At 37.6% G+C, this 24,709-nt stretch overlaps 1 protein-coding gene across 1 annotated transcript in view; it reads right to left on the reverse strand.

Moving 5' to 3' along the window:
* The window catches only part of macrod2 (mono-ADP ribosylhydrolase 2), a 491,286-nt gene that overhangs the window by 462,257 nt on the left and 4,320 nt on the right, over nt 1-24,709 (reverse strand). Inside the window, exons 2-3 of the mRNA XM_028467998.1 lie at nt 19,062-19,163; nt 16,758-16,871 (exon numbers count right to left, since the gene is read on the reverse strand). Coding sequence (XP_028323799.1) covers nt 16,758-16,871; nt 19,062-19,163 — 216 coding nt within the window. The remainder of the gene's footprint in view (nt 1-16,757; nt 16,872-19,061; nt 19,164-24,709) is intronic.

Raw genomic sequence — 24,709 nt, forward strand, 5'->3', positions numbered from 1 at the left:
CTCACAATATGATACGCGATACAAAGCTCACGATATGACGATACTGCGATTATCGATATGTTGGTCAGAAATCAATCTACAATAATCTATGACATTCCATAAGAAGAAGAAAAAAATTAAGTGAAAAAAATAAAAAAAAAATTATTTTATATGTCTCAAAGAAAAATTTTTTTAAAAAAGTGTCCTATGAACAGTGACACTATTTTAGTGCAACATTTCTGTAAATAAGTGTCAACATACCAATGTAAATGAATAAGTATCCCCAATAGTTAGGGATGTAACAATTCAATAAACTCCCGATACGATTCTCTCACGATTTATTTTACAAAATGGGACTGTAGTCAAATGATGACTGAAAAATATTCCTTTATTTTTCTTGGGGAAAAAAACGGTATTATTTTCTTCCATTATTTTTAATTGTCAAAAAATCCCTTGATAAACTATTCAAAACAATGCAATTTAACTAAAAATAAATCTTGAATGAAATAAATAAAGGAATAACACAAATGAAGAAGAAGCTTATTAATTTAAATTCTGGTCGTTTGGCATGCAGCTAATCTAGCAGTGAAGAAGAGATGCTATGCTAGCAGACAGAGCTAATAGAAAAACGTGACTTTTACAGATATTCACGTAATATTACAAATATTCTTTCGGTGCTAAAGGGGTAAGGAATCATTTATGAACATGTAACATTACCATGTAAGAGTAGAAGGCGGCCAGAAAGAAAATAGTAGCAGATTCCGCCCGCCGGTACACTGCTGGACAAGAGAAGGGAGATATATATATATATATATATATGATCGTTACATCCCTACCAATAGTGCTTTCTGTCAGCAAAAAATATTGTCTTTCTTACCAGTGACACCATTATAGTGCAATATTCCAGTAAACAATATATTGGTTCCTTCAACAAACAGTGACAAAATTTCTGTGAAGACCTACCTCCACATTTTAGTGAAAAACCAGAAAAGGTTTTGAAAATAATAAAATAAATGTTAAATCCAAAAAAAAAAAAAAAATTATTTTTTTTTAAATCAAAACTGAGCACGAGCATATCGATAATCGATCGTGCGAAAAAATATTGCGATATATCGGCGTATCGAGATATTGTCCCTCCATTTTGTACCTAATGTAGGCATAAATATGGAAGAGCAGCTCCATCAGGAGAATGCAAGGGAAGTATGGAAATATGTGAAGAACATCTCAGGCTACGTAATAGTGGGACAGAGCTGCCATGCAAGGTACAAACCGACCAATGGGAGCAATTTAGGGTTCAGTGTCTTGGCCAAGGACACTTCGACACAGACAGCTATTGCCTTGGGATCAAACCCCAACATTTCCCTCTACATCTTATCAAAGAGCTAAAATGATATCAATCACCCTCAACCGATTGCATGTAATTTAAAAACAATCAAAACAAAAAAAAAATATATGCACATTCCAAAAACTTTGTTGTCTTCATTGTGGGAAAAACTGTACCAAGGTCTTCATGTCTTATAGCCACAGAAAAGGAGATAAACCGTCATTAAAATGTGTTAACATTTAAATATGTCAACATACCACAACAGACGGCTGAGTGAGATGCCAGCTGGTGTTTAGAGTGAAATCCTAAACCTAGTTTACCAGGATGACACTCTCAGAGGGAGGCAATGCACTTCTTGTGCCGTTCTGATTTACTTGGCTTCTTAACACATTGAAACCTGAAATATAAACACATTGATTTTTGGGACAAATACAAGATCTCGCTAGTTGCTACTACAAAGTGGCACTGGGTGTGTTCGCACAGCTTGAGAGCGCTCGGCTAAACAAATGACTGAAAATGTGGTGCCAACTTGCATGAGTCGAAAAGACAAACTAAAACTTCATTTCCTGGTGCCAAATTGTTTGAGGGCAAATCTTACTTTATCGCTTCACTTTACGACAAAGTTTGTTACAATTTAGTGTCTTTCTGAGAGACTATTCCAAGTTTCTAACAAAGGAAATGTTCAAATAAATGATGTTTACGATGGCCAAAAGCATGTGCTTTAGTGTTGGTTTAAAAAGAATGTCTCCTCACAGCCCTAATGACTGGCTCCCACAAATCTCATTTTACAAATTCGCACAAACAAGTCACAAAGATACTGTACTCTACTCATTGTTTTGAATCACATCATTCCTCTGCCTGCTGACACCGTGGACTCTCCCACTCAACTTCTACTGTTGTGTTGTGGCCTATTCAGCCGACTTTCATTTAGAGGACAGCAGAGATATCAGTCTAACCATGTTTGTGACAGCAGGTCTTTTACAAGAATGGCATAATGGCTACAAGTTGTTGTTGTTCCTGGACACAAAATCCATATTTCTAGTTTTTCGTACTGTCAAATGTCAGAGCACATTCCCCCAAAAAGGAGAGGTCTGTTGCTGAGCCAATATTTGCATCAGGCAATGCTTTTCTATAATCACAGAGAAGTTGGGTTTGTTACCAATATCTCAGACATAACCACAAAAACATATGTAGGGTTTTATGTGTTATTATTTTGTTTACTTACTGCCAGTAGTTTAAATCACGAACTTTGAGCAATTTTCCTTCATTTCTCATTCTATGTTCTAACATTACAAAGTATAACCTTGCACTGTTCTTCTCCTGTCATCCTGCTGGATGTCACCGAAATGCGTCTTCATTAATATGAACAGCAGAGACTGCATTAATTGGCCAGCAGTTAAGCTGTCTTCTAAATGGAAATCACCGACGTGATATCACTCAAATAACAAACCTGTCACAGTATCATTTAAAATACACCCCCGTAATCAGATTCATTTGGCGCCAAGTCGACACTGCATTACCAAATTTGCTTGCAAACTCGAATATTAAGAGCTTGATCTACCCACGTTTTAAAAGAGAAAATCTATGGTAATTTTACCTATGAAACCCTTTCTTTTCTTTTTTTTCAATTCAAGCTGGGCCGCTTGGTATATTCGTGGTTAATACGCCTGCTCAATAGTATTAAAAATAATGGGTTCTGTCCAGCTAGTCGCTCATTGCCCTTTATTTTTCATCAAATGTCTTTCATTGCTTTCTAGTTTCACAAGGTGAAGTTAATCCTGCAAATAATTTAATGTTGGAGCAAAAATCATATAATGCAGGTGTGCCAGATTTCCCATTTCAGCTAAACACAACACTGCATTAAAACGATAACTTCTGGTTTCAGCACCTTTCTTTGCTTTCCTGTTAAGTAATGTTCTCTTCTCTGCATTTTCCATTATCCAAAGTGTACCAAGTGTGGGATGGAGTTGTTAAATGAGCTGCCTGGAAATGTGTCTTTGTTAGCATAACTACTGTAGAACTTCACAGACAGAGACAGTGTGATAAGTAACCAGAAAAATGACTGGCTTTACATTTGAAATTGCATCAGATGAAATTAATCAAACCTTAGGGTGGGAGCGTTTACTTAACTCTGCTTGTTTTTAGATTGAATCACACAAAGAAGCTATTACTACCCATGTAAATCTTTGGGCCTTGACCTTAATGCATGTTCACTGCATTTAATCACTTGGACTACATTTTTTAGGTACCGTCCATTGCAGAACACAACTGTGAAAACATCCTAAATCCCACTTTAAACCATCACAACTTCGGTCTACTCTAACTCACTCAATTCCCTAAGCATTTCTATACTTCCTGCTTTTAACACATACATTTAAAGGAGAAAATGTTTACTCTTCACTAAACAAATCTCCCAGCACACTCAGAGGTGGAAGAGGAACTACCATGTCAAAGCAATTATTTTGGCTCTACTTTATAAAGTCAAACTACGACTTTGTTGACCAATTTACACAATGGTTCAGGTTTCTTCAAGTATGAACGTTTGCGGTGGCAAATACATACAGAAAGTGCTGACAGCAAAAGGCTTCAAAACTACTATAAAGCATAGTCTGCAAACAGAAACTGCCCAACGTTTATATCATCATTGTTTTTTCTTTATCATAGTTATTTTACTAGATGCAAAATGGCGTCGGTGGAAATCAAAACCGAGGCTTTGCAGGGAAATAAAATACTTTGTGTTGTGGACTGAGTGGTCATTGCTCACATACCAGTGTTCCCAAAGCTTACAGTACAAGTTAAGATAAATGACTTGTGACTCATTGTTTTAATAACCTCAGTGGTTATTACATTTTAGAATGATTCACCAAATGTCCTCGCCATAACAGTTGTAAAAAATAAGAAAGAAGTTAGACCAAGTGCAGTAATATTGTAAATCTAAAGTTGGCAAGCATAATTACAATAAAATCATACCTCCAGATTTTGGGTTTGCAAACATTAACCCTACATACAAAATTGGAATTATATTTATTTCACTTATACAGAATATACACAGATATCTGTAATCTGTGACTGAGGCCAACATAATCACAGTCAAAAATAATACAGCATCGTCTAAACAGTAAAGAAATTAATCCATATCATTCATAAAATAAGAGTTGTAAAAAAAAAGCCAAGTCCACCACTGTGAGATTTCAGTAATTTGTAGTTACTGTTGAGACAGTCTACGAGTCATCTCTTAAAGCTAGTCTTACTTAGACTAACACCAGGGCCCGCTAAACCCTTTATACACACACTGATGCAAAAGATTATTTAAAACAAAATTACAGCTTAATCAAAACTAAAAAAAAAAAAAACATCTTAAAAATGGGCTTTTCCAAAAGTAGTCTCTGCATACACTCTAGGAATTTTACCATTGGTTACTTAGGTTTGGTAGTTCCCCCTTAATGATTGTGCAAGGGGTTTCATTTTGTTTTCTTAATGAGATTATGGCCCAGGCCACTAATCCATTATTAATCCCAATCTAAGAGCAGATGCAAAGTAATGCACACTTTACACATTCCTAAATTCAGAGTAGCTTCAGAGTTGTTTTGATATAGCATATAAACCAGAGATTGGCAACTTTTATCACTGATCCGAAAGCCACATTATCAACATTCATGTTAATATTTACAATAATGACCAACTGAGCATGAGCACTGGAATTAACAAAGGGTTTGTATTTTGTCTTTTTGTCTTGTTTGGTTTTATTTGTGTGCATATTTTAAATCAATGTGTACATAATTTTCCATTTTTCTACTTTTATTTTTATAATTTTGTTTTTTAGTGATTTTTTGTATTTTCGTTGACATAAAAACAACCACTTGTTTAGACAACATGTTTTGCATTGTACCCAACATGACTTAGCATCAATCAAACTCCCTCTTTTGTGGTTTAAACTTCCAGTGAGAAATATTCAAGAGAACAAGGATCCAATGCTCCAGCATTGAGTCAGAGTGGGTAATACCCACGGCCCAGGTGCCTGGTTTCATACACCAGAGGTTGTGAAAGTGACTAACACCTGAACTTTATCATCTGATGAATTTTACTTTGAAACAGATCCATAGAAACTTACTTTAGGTGAGTTTACGTGCAACACAAAATGCTGTGAGCGACTGGAATAGAGTACAATTTTAATTATCCTCTGATGAGGTTATGAGCTTCCTTTTAAACCCAGGAGTCTAGTGCATCTAAAGTTATTTTGAATATGTAATTGGACCATATTTTCTTTCATCTTATCTAAATTGTTTTGCGTGCTTCTCCTTCCTTTAAACTCAATCATTTTTCTGCCTTTTCCGTCACGACACAATGCTCACTGAAAACATAATACACTAATAAACCAATTCATTATCCAATTACAGCTTTATCTGTATAGAGTCCATTTAGTGTGTCAACACTCACGTTTGTTTTGTAATGATGCCGTTTGTAGTCCAGTTAAGGAATCTGTCATGGGAACATTCAGACCACAACCTTTAAAAAAACTGAATGAAAAGAAAGAAAGGTAGGGAGATGGACACATGTAGAGTGGGTTTATTTTGACAATGAGCTTTCTCTCCAGTGTTTACACCACTGTCACTCCCAGTATTGGGAATACAGCTGCATCACTGCTTATTTATGTGCCTTACTTGCAGCCATAACCTGTCTTGTTTGTGCTGCAGCAGATGTGGAACTAAAAATCTATTTAAGACATAAAATTGTTTTCATAGCTCAGTAAAGCATCAAAGGTCTGCCAATGGCAGCCCCCTGACTTGAGTGGGTTTCAGTAGAGTCACTTATTTGTCCATTTCATCATGCTAATGGCAGAAGCTATCATCCCATTATAGCTGCACAGCTGAGTGAGGTTAAACAAATGCAGTTTGTTTGAGGTTGTGCCATCTCCAAGGAAGGTCTCACTGCCCTCCCCACGTACTTCACAACAAATCATCAGCTTGACCATAACTACTCCATATACAATACCCTCTGAACCCAGGCTGCATTAACCAACACTCACTGGCACTTAAAGAACGAGCGCTTTCCTTTTCCTCCATTATTAAGAGTTCTTTCTCATTAAGTACATTGTTATGGAAATGAAGCTCCTTCTCAGTGTGAATGTGTTTAAACAGTTCCATGTCACAAACACACACACTAAACTGAAAACTTCTATGAAAAGCCCTTTTAACATGCTAAATGTTATAAAGAGTATGCAAGTAAACAAAATGATAAAACTAATGTAATTCAAATTAAAACACCAACCTCTGTCATGCAATACAAAAATCATGTACTGCATTATAGATAATTCCTAGAAAACCCTTCATTCGCAATAGACAGCAGAGTGTTGCATCATTTCTATTACCATTCAGCTGAAGAAAGGTCTTTAAATATAATGAGTCCATACTGTCTAAGCCCTACAATAACCACACAATCACTTGTGTCAACAGAAGGCAAATCCATTTCTTCAGCCAGTCAGGGATTCATTTCCATAGACATGGGCAACAACAACTGTGGAGGAGCACAACCTTTGAGATCAGCTGCCAAAAGCTGGAGTCGACTGTATTTTTGGAGAGTATTTTGTTCCCACTGTACAAAAGATAAGGCATATTCAAGTAAAAAAAACAACACAGGTCAGTTGAGCACAATGGGGAACAGAATTGCACGTTAAACACAAAACTGTGAGTTCTGGAGTTAAGCTGAGGTCAAGGAAGATAACAACTAAGAAGTGAAAGTTTATATTAAATCTTGGCCAGCAACGGGTAACTCCAAAAGACAAGGTGAGATTAGGAAATGTTTTGGTTTCCACAAACAAGTGTTTGAATAAAATATTTAATTTTCAATGGGATGAAAAATTCAGGCAAGAAAAGGTCAGGCAACCACACTTCAAGTTAGGAGCTTTTGGTCATCATCAACCAAATGGCTAAAAATGCAAGGTTTCAAATGCTGTATTGGGTTTTTTATTATACTTAATTTGTTGTTATCCAAAAACCGGTTTCCTCTCTCCTAAATCTTCTGCAAGAGAAGATGGAACGGGTCCATTATGAAGCACCTTGGTTGATTTTCTATGATAATGTGTGTATTTTCTGGCTCAATGCGGCTAAGGCTGTAATAAAACATAATTTATGCTTTGAGGTTATGAAAATAAAACAGACGATAAACTACTTCAACATAATGGGCTTCTTCACATCAGACTCCTTATTGCTGAGTTATGGTTTATGTCAAAGAGCAGCCACCTCCAGCACGCCTGATGTTTATGACAGCAGCCGACAATCTAACAATTCACTGTAAGTTGAAAACTAAGGAAGGCTTGCGCAATGATAAAATGGGGGCCAAACAAAAGTAAAAAAAAATTTGTTTTTTATATAAAAAAAGAAGAAAATCCAAAATCTGTGAAGGACTGGACTCTAATTGTTTAATGTGGTACCTGGCACAAACACTTAAAACACAGATCATTTCATTCCAGGAGGTTGTGAGGTGTGGCTCTATGAATCGGCTGCTTTGCAAAGGACATCCCATTTATGGTCGATTGGTCAGGGACTGGGACCCCCAAGGCCAAATCAATACATCATACACGCGTTTCTGTTTTTTAAACCCTTCATGAATCATTTTTGCTGTGTTTCAGAATATGTACTATTTTACTAAGGAAGGTTTCTGCCGTCAACTGTGAACGGTTCAATGCAAGGATGCTCTTAACAATGCTTGGGTAAGTATAACATAAAGTAACATCCATAAGGACGACAGGACCGAAGGTTTTCCTCGTACTGAGCAAGTCATGTGATGTGAAGAAATAAAAAATGATTCATCACCATAGCCTCCTTTTATCAATTTTCCATCCAGCTCCAACGCTCTTCTATGGCCCTACACAAATCAAGCTCAAATGAGATGTTTTCCGAGACCTTTTTTAATTCAGTCATTTGATTGACAGTAGCTTATCCGTTAGAATGCACCCCAAGGCTTAACTTTCGCTCATCATATCATTAATCAATCGGCCCGCACACTGCTTTTCCTTCCATTGACCACTAAATCCTAACCTCTGCATTGTTTTCATATGCTCTGACCAAGTGTTTACACATGATTTGGCACTTGTCAAATATTTCAACATGCTCCCATTATAACTGAAACTAGGTGTCCCTCCAACAGCCTTCAGATTAACTTGAAAAAAATGTTAGTATCTAGATTAATATCAATTCAGAAAATAAAAGTAGTTCACTTCACCTCAGCATTTCACCTGAATGCAAAATGCTAAAGATTTGCACATGCTTTGAGAAAAAAATGTACAAGTTCAATAACAAAAATGTTTAATAATAGCTGGTAATACAGTACATCAATGCTAAATTCTTCTTAAGGAGAATTTAGAAATTAGTTTCGGGAGGTGATTAAATTTTTCTTTTTCTTTTCATCGGGTATCAAGGTAATCCCCGGCCCATTTATACAAACCACGGTGATGTGGGGGAAAGGATGAACCACAATTTGGTGGGGGCACACTATACTTCTAAGACAGAGTCAGACAACATGTAGTGGTAAAAATAGCTCTTCATTCCTCAGAGAAGTATGCATACATTAAACAGCCCCAAGTTAGAGGATATTCACTTTTTTTTTTAAAGTTGCAAGGAAAACATCTGGAGTTTTTTTGTCTTTATTTCAGCTGCTTGGAGGTCCTGCTTTTTAAAATATTTTTTTTGCAAATACAAAAAGCTTAGATGTTCTAGGTAGATTTGTGACGAAACAGTAATGCTGCATTGGCTTGTTTAATTTGTGCTTCAACATTACTACACAGAATGAATCCTTTTGAACTGCTGCCTTTCCTCTGAAGGAACAAGAACTGTGAAGCTCAGGCATAACATTATCAAATGAAGTGTATTGGTGAAAGAAAATTGCATTCCTTGCAAAGCTTGTGCTTTATATTCTTTCACTTACTTGTAACATTATGTTTCTCATTACCTAGACCATTACCATTTCCTTGCCATTATACATAGGAAACCACTGCAGGCTTATAACCAAGGAGTTCATCAGTATTTTTGTGAAGTTACAGCATATCTGAGCTGGTTATGATAACAGCTAATATTTGTCTGTCTCAACAAAGATTTTACAGCATGTCCAAAACTAGAGACTCACTAAAAGCATACTACAGCATAGCCGTGTTGACTGAAACAAACATGGAAGCAGGATACTATGTGTATGAAGTGACACGATGTGTAGTAAGGGCCAGCAAACCGCCAAGAAAACTGCCTGAGAGCAGTCAGGGGGAGAGATTTTTCCAACCCTCTCCTTTCACCCCTGCTTCCACTCAACCAGCAAGAACTAGCTTGCAAAATCTCAGTTTTTTTCTTTTCAGAATAAAAAAAACCTCACCCCCTTTAGTCTACACAAGACAAGCTTTTCTCAATATTTCTAGAATATAAGAAAATCCTAAATATTCATTTTTCAATCTATATATATATTAGCACAAATAGGGAGAGAACATATTTAAAATATGTACAATACATCAAATTATATAGTTGACTAGTAAGTTGAAAGTAAAAAGGAAAATGTATCTTTTATCCATGAGGAATGTAGAGCTCACCCCACATTTCTAGAAAGAATCCCAATGATATTCTAATGGAGCCACAGTGCCCCCTATAGGTCAATGTTATTATAGGCTTCACAAGCAGTGAAATCACCCAGTTGCTGTAATGTGAAAATATTTATTTTTCCACACAACAAAACTAGAAATGTCCTGAGGGGCTTGTGACATTACAGCAGACACACACTGGCCTTCTGATACTCTAGTTATAAGGAGAGGATGTGAGCCATATTGAAGCTGTGCAGACTAAATTCATGCTCCTAATGCAATAGGGTTTGTAGATTTTCTCCCTGGAAATAATATTTGTATGCGATAAAACACTTAGGAAAAGAGAAAGTCTATGTTTAGGATAAAGCAGCACACATTTATTTGTCCACACTCATTGCAAGAAGTGAAAACTATTTTCAAAAGAAGAGCGTAGTAACGAATATTTTAGTCATGTTCTCTGATATGCTTTCAGTTGCCTGATGGATGAGACCTGGCAGGTGTGCAACAAAGGCAGGTTGTTTTTTAGGAGTTTCCTTCAAGAAGCGCGAGCGAGGCAATAGCGAGTAAACTGGGATGGAAACGGAGGCGTTCTGACCTTGACGGCAATGATTTGAATTGTTCATATACGAAGACGACAAGTGAGGACCTGACCTGAATGATGGATTTCTTAGTGAACACTGGCAGTGGTCTCCGAAGGCTCAGATTCACAGCTTTTGTGTTTTTGGAGAGAATGAGACGAAGGGAGTCACAAAATGCATGGTGGGAAGTAAAGGGAGGCTCATCCTGCCAAACACAGCATACGGTCATAGACCATTAGCAGTCCAAGCAATTGCAGACATTTCTCTAAGTGCCACACGGACACACACTGACAGAGCAAATCCCCCTGCTTACTTTCCATTAGCGACACTTCACAAAGCATTATTTCTCTTTGGCCATGTTGGCACACCGAGATTAGGTAAACCGCTTTTGTGTGGACAAAACCTGGGACCAGCTGCAGGGCAGTTCATGGTTACAGAGAGTGGGACATGAGTCAGGACGCAATCAGAAGAAGAGGAAGATGGCCAGATGGTGTCAGCTCTGTTCTCACGTACAATGTGATGACAGGGGAACGCCGTCTGTCCCTCTCCAAGACAACATGATAAACTGAATAATTTAGTGTTGAACATATACTCGTTGCAGTCATTTGCCTTTTTTGATTACAGGAAAAGGTTTTTCAAAAGCCAATGACATCAAGTTCCATTCTTGTGCAACAATCCCAAGATTATTCAAGACGGTATCAAATTCTACAAAATATGAGGTAGTCTAGGATGTGTATGCTACACAAGTATACACAGAAGTTTTGAAGAAAGAAGAAAAGACTGAATTACCGTCATACAGCTGGGAGCGCAGCTGCTTCGCTAAGAGAGGCTATGACACAGTGTGAATCTGCAGAGAGACGGATGGGCCCGTCGAGCCTAGTACTCCAGAGGCAAAGTGTTTTGTGTGGGAAATTCGTGGCCTGTCAGAAAATCTAATGAAACCTCTACACTGACAAGATCCCTAAGAGGTATAAATAAAAGCAGACACCATAGGTTTTATTGTTCACCCAGGGGAAGCGGAAAAGTGAATTATAAATTTGACACCAATGATGATACGCAAAAGCGCAGTTCAAGTTAGACAGTTTGGATTGATCGTTGAAAAACCCTTAACAGTTAAATGACAGAGTTTAATGACAAACCATAACCCCAAGAGCTAACAGTCTTGTAAAGTCTCAGCAACATTGTAGAGAATGTAGTAGAGAAGCACACAACAGAAATATGACTAGATTATGAAAAACACCCTAAAGTAATAAAGAGCACCAATAAAGAAAAAAAATGTTGTCATTTGACACTGCAGAATAATAAAATAGCCACATCCACTTTTAATAGTGTGAAAAGATTTGTAGGCCTAAATATACTGTATATACCACTCAACAAACAAAATTGACAGGAATCTCTATTAAGACCCCTAAATCAGAGAAGCATTTCCAGTTCCATGAACATTAGACACTATTATCCTTAACATTGATGAACTGCATGGTGGTTTTCAATAAGTCACGTGAGCTCTTAAAACCAACTGACTAAGACATATTTAATCACTTTTAACAAGTATTGATGTTATCCTTGATTCAACTTGTAAATCCAAATAATCTATGTTTTGCTTTTGCTCTCATTGCTCATTCAAAACCTGAACTTAAAGGGCCCATGTTAAGCTAAATCAACTTCTCTGTGCTTTACACATCATAAAAGTGCTATATGGGCTTCATACACATGCCCGAAGTGTTTTTTTCATTGATTCCCTCAATCGTTAGTTAGAGGGTAATTTGCTCCGTTCTACTGCAGGGCGAGCCCAAACACCTCGCTCTCCGGGAAGCTCTCTGCCGTGATTGACATGTAAACAGACACGCCCACAAAGGTGAGCATTTCAGTGTCCTTCGCGCAGTGCTATGTATGTATTTTCTACAGTCTATGTATGTACCGGTGAACGCCCCGCCCCCACGCTCTGTCTCGTGTTTATAAAGCAGCATGAGCTCGGCAACGGAGTGAGTAGGAGGAGGGCGGGCCGTCCTCTGGCCCTACGTCACCGCGCAGGGAGGAGGAAGTCAGTGTCTTGTCTATAGACACGCCCACTCATGAATACGTTTAAGTAGGCCGCAAATCAGCCTGTTTGTGCAGAGTTGCTCAGAAAGTGACTTTTCAGAGGCTAAAACTCTGGAAAACAGGAAAGTTTGGAGAAATAAACTTCAAATACTATGTTTTTGGGGTTCTTAGAACTAATGGAGATGGGTGAAAAATAGCATGACATGGGACATTTAAATACTATAATAGGAACCCTATGACATGATCCAATACCACATCCCCATAGACGAGTGTTAGCATAATAAAATCCCCTCTTCTTTATTAGGCAGTTGCACTATCACACTATGCTAAGCTCTGAGCAAAGAGGAAGACCTAATAATACCAATAAGTATTGACCAAACCTGAAATACATACACTATGCATATGCATGAATTACAATGAAGGTAAAATACCTGCAGGCCAGCACTGTTTCAATCCACTGCATATCAATAACATATAAAAGTCAATCTCCACTGAATCGTGCTATTCTGCCCTCAGAGGGTCATAGCTCTCATCAACCCTGAGATGACTGCAGTACAGGTAGCTCTATCGCACTGAATACCAATTGAGTTTCTTGAAATCGGTTCAACTGCTCGCCTTCTTCATAGCATTCATAACATTTCCTCAGCACAATAAAAAAATAGTGATAGAGAAATACAGGAAATGTTTATGGTAAGATAGGGGCCATCATATGTGCATAATTTCGTCGTGATGAGAGCGCTACGCCATACAGTACTTCGCACTGCTTAGCATCATTATCTTATTGTAATCCATGCACAGCATTCATGTATCCCTTACAAAGACTTGATCATGGATTTGTCTGAGTCTCTCAGGTTTTCCTGATAAAACTAAACCTGCCCAATCCTTTATCTATTTACATTGTTTATTTTAATTATACATTAGTTGGTACTTATCCCTGTTTAAAAGAGGGCATGGATCTGGATCCCCAGGATATTCAACCTATAGCTCAGCATGCTGGATGCAAAGCTCCAAAAAAATTAATTAATGTCATCTGAAAAAACACACAACCAACATTCTCATTCCTGTAAAATGTAAAAAATAAAAGTGTAGTTATTAGCATGTTTAATCTTAATCAATACATTTATAATGACAATTTTATGAAACAAACAAAAGTGTGTGTTTTTTAATAAGTTTTTAAACAAAAGTCAGGCAGAGTTTCCTACACAAATGTTTCTGAAAAGAGCTTTTTCCCACGGAACAAACTACTTTTGGAACAAAAAACCCATGTCTATTAAAAAAATAATAATAATGAAGAAGAAGCCTCATTACAATATGAGGTCATGAAATCTGACAGAAGGCTCATTCAATTTGTGCAACATAAATAGTAGGGATGTCCCGATGCAACTTTTTCTGTTTCCAATACGATACCGATATTGCAACTTAAGTATTTGGTCAATACCGATATCAAACAGATACAATAACAGCATGAATCATACATACTTTTATTACTTATTTTGTAGTGTGGAATGTTAGAAAAGGCTTGATCAAGTGATGTTACTCAAATACAGAACAATAGTCAGCAACAGTAGGTATGAGAAGAAGTTACCCATTTATTACTAACCAATTGGTTACATAAATTTCAACATAATATCTACAGTATTCTACAATTGAATAAATATAATATAATATAGATCTGAGATTTTAGACGCAGTCCGATAAAATCCGATATTCGTTTTCTGGCTGATACTGAACCAATATCAGATCAAGACACCCCAAATAATTAGTAGATGATGAAGGCATCCTGGTGGAAAACAAACAACCAAGAACTGTGTCACAGCTTATAGGTCACAGGTCCTCCAATAGAATAATAACTTAAGAAACACCTTGAAAAACACAAGGCATTTGAATGCAGTTTTTTTTGCTCCCATTGAAGATGTATAATTACTGTAATGTCCCTGTTATTAAGTAATTTTTATTTATAAAGTGCTTTTCTTAGATAAAAATCACAAAGTGCTGAAAAGAACAAAGGAGAAATTAAAACAACAGGATCAACATCATTAAAGGAAAGTAAAACAAAGGTGAATTTACAACAACAGCATCATAAAAGGAAAATAAAAGTTAAAAATACAATTAAAATCCATTTAACCAAAGGCTTTTTCTGAAGATACAACCTTTGAATGTATGGCAAGTGTCTGATGAATGGGTGAGGCTGAAGGCTACAGGACGAGCTACACTGGGACCATATGACCATTGTGCCTCTAAGCATGCACTTGACAGGTTCTCCTTCCAGCCCCTTGCGCCCCGGCTTTTACACTTCTCAGGTGACAGTTTGAGCACCTTCTGTGGAACCTTCAGCCGAACAGAATTGCACATGAATTAAAAACCCAATGGGCCCAATAATTAAACTTTAATGGGGGACATAAACCAACTTGACACCCACTTACAATTATCTGCAGACACTACAAATGCAGTGCTAGGCAGGACACTTTTTTCAACAACAGTCATATTGATGCTGCCTTTGCAGGGCCTTGTTGCTCAAATGTAAGTGTGTTTATGCAGTATCAAACACAAAGGGAATGGAGGGTTTGCTGCAAGTCTTAAAAGCAGGAACTGATATCAGACTTCCATCCGTTGATAACTGTAATACACACTGCATCACAAACCCCCCTGAGGTTGCCCATTAGGGGGAAAATCCCAATGTTCGAGAGCGCCAACATTGAAGCATCAAGCATAGAAATATGACTGGCCAGTAGCTGCTACACATTAATGACATCAATGTTATCCCTGTGGCAACGTTTCTTGCATCTTTTGCTTCAAACCCAAACAGTCAGACGCAACAGGTAGAAATAACCAGTATAACGTCTTTATTCTGCCATCATAACAGAGTTCACATTTAAACTGTAAACAAAGAAAATAGAAAATACCCAATTTAAGTATGAGAATACCAGTGTTTGTTCAGTCACACAAAACTTGCAGACAATTTACACAAATGCCTCTGCCTTTGTGTTGACTGATGTGAGAAAAATACATTTTGACAGCTTATTACTACTTTGCAGCACTCTAATATCCCTCAATGTTAGGAAGCAGGCCTGCCGTTGCCAAGTCAAAAAATTAAAAAAAACTGCATTTGAAAATGGAAGTACTGCAGGCGAGTGACTGGAAACAATGAATACATAAAAGGCAAGAAGTTCAACAAGCCATCCAGAGATCCTATCAATCCAGTGTTTGTTCACAGCTGTGTTATACAAATTTTAACGCATGCCAATATAAGCCACAATTATTCAACTAACACATGTTTTAAGAGCACCATTTATGCAACGCAGTGTCATACTATGCAGTCTTTTGTTAACAGTGACAAAAAGGAAGCTCTACAACACTGAATTCATATTCAAATTTCTATTCACAGCACGTTGCTGTGCTGGTAGCCAGTAAACAAATGTGAAGAGAGAAAAAAAAAAAAAGGAAACCTATGTGCTCTTATCGGTTCAACCACCTGTACCAAGATAAGTGCTCTGGCAGTGTGAATAGAGGAGGAGAAAGCCAAAGGCTGAGAACTTCAAAAATAACTCATAAGGTTCAAAAAGTTGCTTTAACCTTACAGAACCTCGAAAAAGTCTTCTTAACAAGAAGGTTTGCCTCCTGATCGGCATGTAGCCTAATCAGATCCCAGACACTGGACCTGTATCTTTAATCAATACTTTAACCTCGACTACACAGATGTGATAAGGGGAGCAAAATGTCAAAATATAAAACACAAGTTTTGCACCTCCCTATGCCATGAACCAATCCTAAATTTAACAATGATTAATTAGCTTGAATATGGTGCTCTTCCTGTTTGAAGGTAAAAAAAAAAATGCTCCTTAAATTAGCTGTGAAAGTAACAGGTGCAGCAAACAACTGGAAGTGAGTGTGGAGGAGATGAGCAGAAAACTGCAGAAGATTGCATAACAGTGGTGCAGCATTCATAAAAAAATATTCCTGGCAAATCCTTCTGCTCGTTCAGTTTCACCCTCCTTCAGCATGCAAGTCTAGTTGTTTACTCTAAGCATGCCAGCCAAATAGCCAAGCATGCCCAATTAAAAACCTTATATTAAATATGACAAATAAAATGTTTTACTAGTAGGCAACATAGCAAAAATCATCTTCTATTCTTTCCTTTTACAAGTCTGAGCGCAGATGCCAGTTAAACCACTCGCTCCTAGAAAAGAACCAACATTTTCAATATTCTACCAGTAGAGGGCAGCCAAGCACAGCTTATTAGCCATCTTTTTGGCGTGAACACAAAGAACACTGTGCTTACCAGCATTGACGATTGCATCCACTTCCAAGACAGTGATGTCTCCTTTGTAGAGAGAGATTTTGTCACTCAGCCCACCTCGACCCGTCTGCTCCATCCCCTCCTCTTTGTCGACAGCTGAAGTAAAAGACAGCTCACTTAAATTCAAGAAAAACTTAAAAACGACACCACATCTGATAAAATGCACATGAATCCTGTAATAATGAGGTGCTCGGTACTAATGACCTTCAGGATTAAATACACTCAATTATTGTAAACAATGCGGTTGGTATAATGAAGTTACGGTTGCCTCATTGCTTGCCATTAGTGACAAATCTTATGAAAATACATTGAAACTATTTATAAATCCCTAAATATATATATACATTTAAATTCTAAGCAATGACGAAAGCCATTTGCATTATTAAAAAGCACAAAAGCTATATATAGATTAATCATCTCCTTAGACACAGCCAATTGAAGAAAGCAAACAATGAAAATAACTTAGTTTAATTCACATCAGCATTCTTGTCATTAAGGACATTCCTGCAGCATAACTCTGGGTGCGTCTACACTGTGTTAGGCAGGTTGTACGTAAGAAACATTCAAACTGTACCAGGCTCCATAAACGAAGGCTCTCGATCATTTTCTAGAGGGTCACATATCCAGCAGGTTTTATTTGTCGTCCTGCTCCAACACAGCTCAGAGGCTCTTCATCTGTAAACTGACTTGATGACACTTCACACTCAGGAGCAGCAAGACATCTAAAACCTGATGGATTTGTGTACCTTCATGACAAGCCTCAGATTCCCGTCTTATAATGTATTTACTTAAAGCTGCAGAAACCAAAACTCAAACGTCCTTACCGGTATTTTTGTGAACTCTCTTAGTGACCTTTCTCAACAGACACTAGTGACAAATGTAGGGACTTTATTATGTGTTATTAGAGATTTTTCTGGTGGTTTTGAGACATGAAGGTACGTATCACTGTAGTTACTGCCCTGAGCAGTGACTACTGCTGTCAGCTCCGCCTCGCCAGAGAGCTCACAGAGGTGGCTGCACTGATTCCAGATGCCTGTCGCTGTCGCTCAGTGCAGACCGACAACCATGACTCCGCATTCAGACTGCAAAATTAATTCACATGGAATAAGATTCCCTTAGGGTTTACACACGATTTATCCCGTCTGTTATCACTCTCTCTCCGACACACGTGTGTGTGTGTGTGTGTGTGTGTGTGTGTGTGTGTGTGTGTGTGTGTGTGTGTGTGTGTGTGTGTGTGTGTGTGTGTGTGTGTCGGACCCTGCACATTCACAACGATCCATGAGGACACAAAGCGATCCGTTCCAGTTTCTTCTCCACCTCAGCCTGCTTTTTTTCGCCTTGATTTGCAGTGTAACTGTCCATTATTACACTTTTACTACTGATGGTACCTGAACGTGCCTGACTTCAGTCGAGCAGCCAATAGTAACACCAAAAACAGCTCATGGAGCTCACGTGTTTGTAGAAAGATCTCTGATTGGCTGGTTAGCGTCACGCTCCTGGATTTATAAACTTCATTTACAGGGCCAGGAGAAGGAAATGAGATTCACTGTCCACTCAGAACACTTTGGATTTTAATATGCTCAAAGATGATTATGGATTTTTGACCAAATGATGCCAAAAAAAAGTGACAAACTGCAGCTTTAAGTGAAACTTCACTTATCGACTCTCCTCTTTTTATAATAAAGAGTAATTATTATGAATATGATGTCCTCCTAATCCTGAGCTTTGAACAGGAGAAAAATTATCCTGAGCAAGAAACAATCATATGCTGCTGTTAAACAATAATAATTTCCTGATACACTTAGTACATAAGAATAACTCCATGTATTTACTGAAGGATGTTATAGTGGTTGCATTTTAGGGATCTAATTTTATCAACGATCATCAACAATGCACATTACCACACCCAGGAGACCAACCCACGTTGCATTTTTGTGACTCATTCTGTCATTAAATACGGTGCAGTGTACCGATGTGTTGACACGCTTTAACGGGCTTATTGCACGTGGGTCGCATCCCGAAAAGCTGCCCTGTGGAGAATAAACACATGCGCACGCCCCCACGAAGTGGGGCGTTGTAAATTGCACATGGCATCATGCTCCCCAAACACAAACTCGCCCAGGTTATATAGACATAAATCATGAAAAAAAAGTATGTGACAGTACGACAGCCAACTCCAGTTCAATGGAAAGATCTTGCACCAAGTGGAGAAGTTCAAGACTCTCGAGATCTCGTTTGCGAGATAAGGTGGAAAAGCTAAAACCCGTTACTCAAAAAAGTATATACCTTCATTTTCCTCTCTCCAGGTAGGAATCTTGTCCAAGGATATAAAATCTTGACGACGATACTCTTTCCGTCTCTCATCTCGACCCAGACTGAGCAGTCTTTCTGTGGACAAAAGTAAAGGGAGAACATATAAGGACACGACAATATTAATTAAACTAATCAAAATGGGTTAATTTTGAAGTTCTTTAGAAAATACATGGAATATTTTCTACTGTTTGAGTCACAGCACAACATGTGCATTTACAAAAGTTCTGTAGCGAACCACAAATAGTTCACAATTAAAATACAGAGAAGTTCTACCACCTACACACACTGAGGCTTTTTCAATCACTCTTCCAGTCCATTTCTGCACAAAAAGGCACTAAAGCTTAACAATGCCAACCAATTGCAGTACACCAACTCATGTTTGGGAAAGTTTTACACTATCATCATTCTGGGTCTGTCAGACAAAATACATCCTGCATACAGATGACGTTTGGCAAATTTGCAGCAAAGCACTCTCAATGTGCAGCATTCTTCCTCTTTGGTTAATTTAGAAGCTTCTGTCCACTGTCAATCTATTGCTATGGCAAAAACTCCATATTGGTAAAATAAATAAATAAATAAATAAAGCCTGGGCTAATGCATCTTTCAGTTATTCTCTTTTAATCTCATTGTTGCTGTTGTGAAGCCTTTGTAGTTCTTAATGTGGCCTGCGACTGCACTACATATGCAAAGTAGCTTCAAGATCCAATCTGGTGCAGTGTGGCCACTGGGTACATTTATGTTTGTACTGTATTGTCCATTTGATATGAAAAAATAAGTTAGCTCAATGGCTCTGTGAAACAGATAATCATGGCAGTCAGTTTGAACTTTTTGTACTCCTCTAAAGTGCTAAGCTGCCCTGTTTCTATAACAACTCATTTCATATTCATCACTGAGCTACAGTTCAACTTTCTGCACGTAGAACTCACCGTGTTGCAACAGCTCCAGTCTCACTAGCTACAGTATAAAGTTTAAAGTTTCATTCAATATCTTTTAAGACAAACTCCTACCTAATGAGCTGTCGTCACACAGTTGATAAACTGACCTTGTGCAGCTGTATTCTTCTCGTCACAACTTGCGGCAGCATTTCTCTGCCAGCTGCTTTGACTAGCTTTTGTTTTGTCAAATACTAAGCTGTTCTGGGAACTTTGTCCTATAAATGGGCTTCACTGTGAATTCAACCCCAAATGAAATGCAGTGTTTAATTAATTTACCTTCAATAGAGCAGTTCCAATCAAGTGGATGGGATAAGGTGCTGCAATACTGAATGAAAACTCAATTGTCTTTAAAGAGGCAAAAAGTTAAGAGACTTTTCTCTTTGAATTTACTTAAAACCTTAATTTTCAAAAAGGCAGTAAGAGCTGACTCCTTATTACTAAAGTCTACAAGACATTTTGTATCGCATAGTGGATCAGAGACATTTTCTCTCCAGCTAAGCCACTTCTGTTGTTTTCAAAGTCATTTTTCTACATAGTTGATTAAATGTACCATTTTACTAAGACAGCTGAACTGTCCACAGATGAAAATGCCAGAAATTACAGTCATCCACTTAAAGGTTTTTTTTCCAATAGTATGGAATTGAGGGGAAAATGGTTTTACAAGTAGGAAGACTGGGACAAATGGACAACTCCACATATAGAAGCCCATCTCTTTATTTTGATCCTAAACTAAAATTTAGTCAGACATCATTTATGTCTGGATGTCTCGCCTTAAAGGGCCCATGTTAAGCTCAATCGACTTTTCTGTGCTTTAAACATCATAAAAGTGCTATTTGGGTTTCATACACATGTCCAAAGTGTTTTTTTCATTGATTCCCTCAATCACTAGTTAGAGGGTGATTTGCTCCTTTCTTCTTCTGGGGCGGAGGAAGTCAGTGTCCCGTCAATAGACACGCCCACTGATGAATATGCATAAGTAAACTGCAAATCAGCCTGTTCGTGTAGAGTTGCTCAGAAAGTGACTTTTCAGAGGTTAAAACTCTGGAAAAAGGCGAGTTTGGGAAAATAAACCTCAAATACTATGTTTTTGGGGTTCTTAGAACAAATGGAGATGGGTGAAAAAAGCATAAATGGTACATGGACTTGATTTATATAGCGCTTTATCCCCACACTGAAGCAGTCCCAAAGCGCTTTACATATCAGCTCATTCACCCAATCACTCTCACATTCACACACCAATGGGACAGGACTGCCATGCAAGGCGCTAGTCGACCACTGGGAGCAACTTAGGGTTCAGTGTCTTGCCCAAGGACACTTCGACACATAGTCAGGTACTGGGATCGACCCCCAACCTTTCGATCAGAAGACGACCCTCAACCACCTGAGCCACAGTCACCCAAAAGCATGATATGGAACCTTTAAAGCAGAGTGCAGTGTGAGACAGAACAAGACACCAGAACATTGACATGCTAAAACACTTTCTTTAACAGGCACACACAGATTTTTGTTAACAGGGAAGAATACCAATGTTAGCTTAGTAATGCTGAGATACAAAGCTGTGATGTGAAGCTTTCATGTTGTCATTGTTTCACTATTGCAAAGCCTTTTTTTTCTAAAGTGCTGAAAACTAGATGGAGAGTCTTGCCACGCAACAATTTAACATACAGAAAAACTTTGGTGATCCTACTAAAAATGAAAAATAAAACTTTTACTTTCAAGTACTGGATTTATCAATTCTTGCTTTCTTTAAGATTTTAAAAATCTACCAGAATTCAGGAATGTAAGCATCATTAATTTCTCCTAGCCTACAGAAAAGCCAATGGAAAGATTACTTTAAAGCTAAATAAATGAATTACTGAACTTTAAAATATTAATTTTAATTCCAGCTGATCATTATAATGATCTTTTTTTGAGACTTTATGACCTATAGTGTTGAGGTTCAGAATGTTTACCACCATTTACTTGGATGTCAACTCTGTTCTATATATAGGCATAAGTGGAGAAAAATGGAGCTAATGACTTGTTGGTTTAAAGCAATTAAACAAATACTGCCAAAAATATAATAGGAATAGCTGATGTTATGCCATTTGTGAGAAGACAAAAGTTGAACTACTAAAAAACCAAAAAAATTACGCTTTTACTCACTGCAATCCCATTGCAATGCTAACACAGAAAGAAATTCACAAATATGGACACACACACACAGACACACATACAGACACACACACACAGACACACACACACCTAATTTAGAAACTCCAATTAATAAAACATCTGAGAACACGCAAACACCACACAAAAAAAAAAAAATTCAAGAAAGGCCTCATTCAACAAATCTGTTGTTTAAACACACCCTAACCAAATGCCAATATGTAAATGATGGTTGTTTGAGAGGTTACATCCAAACTAGGAAAGTCATACAAATTGTCAGCAAGCCAAATCTTACCAGTTTGCTGTCATCAGGCCTCAAAGGAAGCTCTGTGTCAAATTCCCAGTGAGTATGAACTCTTCAACATTAAACAAAGCATAATGGAAGCTAGAGCCCGAGTGATTAATCAGTGTGGCCGATTAATCAGGCTGATTTTAGTTTACACTGATTAATCGACATTGGTCAATAGCTTAAATGATTCATCTTTGAGGCCACGATATGTAACTGATGAATTAACTCATTTTGCTACATGGATATTCTGTGGCTCTCTGCTTTCTGCATTATGAGCTGCCATTTCTGAATTGGTAGTAATGATTACAGAACTACAGCACAAGGAGAAGTGCAATAGTTCATTGTTTATAGTTACATTTTGATTTACCCAGGTTTACTGTTTGAGATTTAAGCAACTTCTTTTTTTCTCCAACATTTGAAATGTATGTCTTATAATCAATTGTGTTTGAACTAGGATGTTTAGAAGTCAAAGCCTTGACAACTTTACTTGTGACTATAACTTAGAACGAATTACACTGACAGTCGTACTCTAGTCATCTGTACTCAAAGCTGTTCATTTTAAAGATCTGGGAAGAAGGTAGAGAGAGAAAAACCTGACACATTGTATTCCGGAAATACACTTTGCACAAGTTTGCCTTTTCTTATTTATTAGAGGCTATACAGTCCTTGTGTTGACTGTATTGCTAATGAAAGTTCCTTATTTTAAGAATTTGTGTTCATGTACAGTATCCTGTGTTTATCAATGTTATTATTTTATATATCGGCTGATATGTCAACTATCAACCGATATATCGAATATCAGCAGATACATGGGATATTGGCATTTTTAAAAACTCCATTATCGAATTATCATCGGCAGCAAAAGTAAGCAGTGTTATTTCTAACTGCAAATTCTAAATAGTTTAAAAAGAAAATCTGAATTCTTTAGTCTTAGAACTTGAAGTTTAGAATTTGGACTTCAGAATTGTAACTTTATAACTTTAAAACAAAGGAGCAAGCAGATTAGAAAATGGATGGATGGAACTTTAAAACTTTAGAATACAATTTTTTTTCAAATTTTAACCAAATCAGGGTCGTGCAGAGACCTTTGAAATTACAGGGGCTCAAAGTTTCAACTTCCTCTCCTCACAAGGCGTCTCTGGACAATGAAATATGATAAACTACACTATGATGTACATAACACAGCAACATTTCAAACCTTTTCAAAACCATAATTTCCATTTATTACTCGTAGTGCTAATCATTAAGTTAAAAAAAAAAAAATCAAATGATATAGAAATTACCATCTAGCCTCTAGAAACATGAAAAACACTGAAACATCTTTCTAAAGCATCACTACATTGGACAATCAGTTCAGTGTTTAATGACTCCCTCAGGTCTCTGGTTTCTAGTCTAACAGGTCAGTAACCATCTCTAGCAGTGGAGCAGTGCAGCTAAAGACATGTGAGAACAATGAGGGGTGGGGTGGGGCAGGGCAGCTCACCTCCCATTTGCATGTGCCTAGCCTTTAGTCAACTGAATCACAATAGTTTGGGAGTAACATCATGAACCTTTAATATACTCCTATCATCAGGAGCAAGTCACCAAGTCTAAATTCCCACAGAAAAAATAGATTACTGCTAATAACTAAGATCATTTCATTAAATCATTCTGTGCCAGCCGTTTTTGACGCACAGAATATTTTGTACTGTGACAATCTGAATTCTGATACCAGATTCTGAAAGATTAAAGTCTCTAATTTCATCAGAAAAAATCATTTTGTTTTTAGCTTGTTTCGTTATTCTGTAATCCGCAGTTGAATAGAGGCAAGTTTCACCCAAATCACTAGTTTGTGACAAAAATCTGAGAAAAACGGCTTTTTCTGAAAAAACCTATTAGTGACTTTGAAGCTATTTTTTTTAAACTTTAGTGACACCTCAACATCGGTTTCCTTCTATAAAACTACAAAAACAACACTGAGACCGGGCTTTTGATGGCAACATTATTATTATTTTGCTAGCTAGGTCAGAGTTGAATGGATTTCTTACTGTATTTTGGCCTTCCTCCAACTCTCTCCCCCATCCTTCTGCACACATGTAACTTACTCCTCATCCCGGACATGCCGAGTGTCACCGCTTGCCCCGTTTTCTCTCACCATCGCCACACTCTCAATAGTCCACTTAGTTAGCTCTGGTCGAGTGTGCGCTGCTGGGAACTTCAGCATCAACTCACGTAGCACCATTTTCTGTCTCGTAAACTCTTTTCCT

This window comes from Gouania willdenowi, chromosome 15 (assembly GCF_900634775.1).
Source record: "Gouania willdenowi chromosome 15, fGouWil2.1, whole genome shotgun sequence".
Classification (NCBI taxonomy): Eukaryota; Metazoa; Chordata; class Actinopteri; order Blenniiformes; family Gobiesocidae; genus Gouania; species Gouania willdenowi.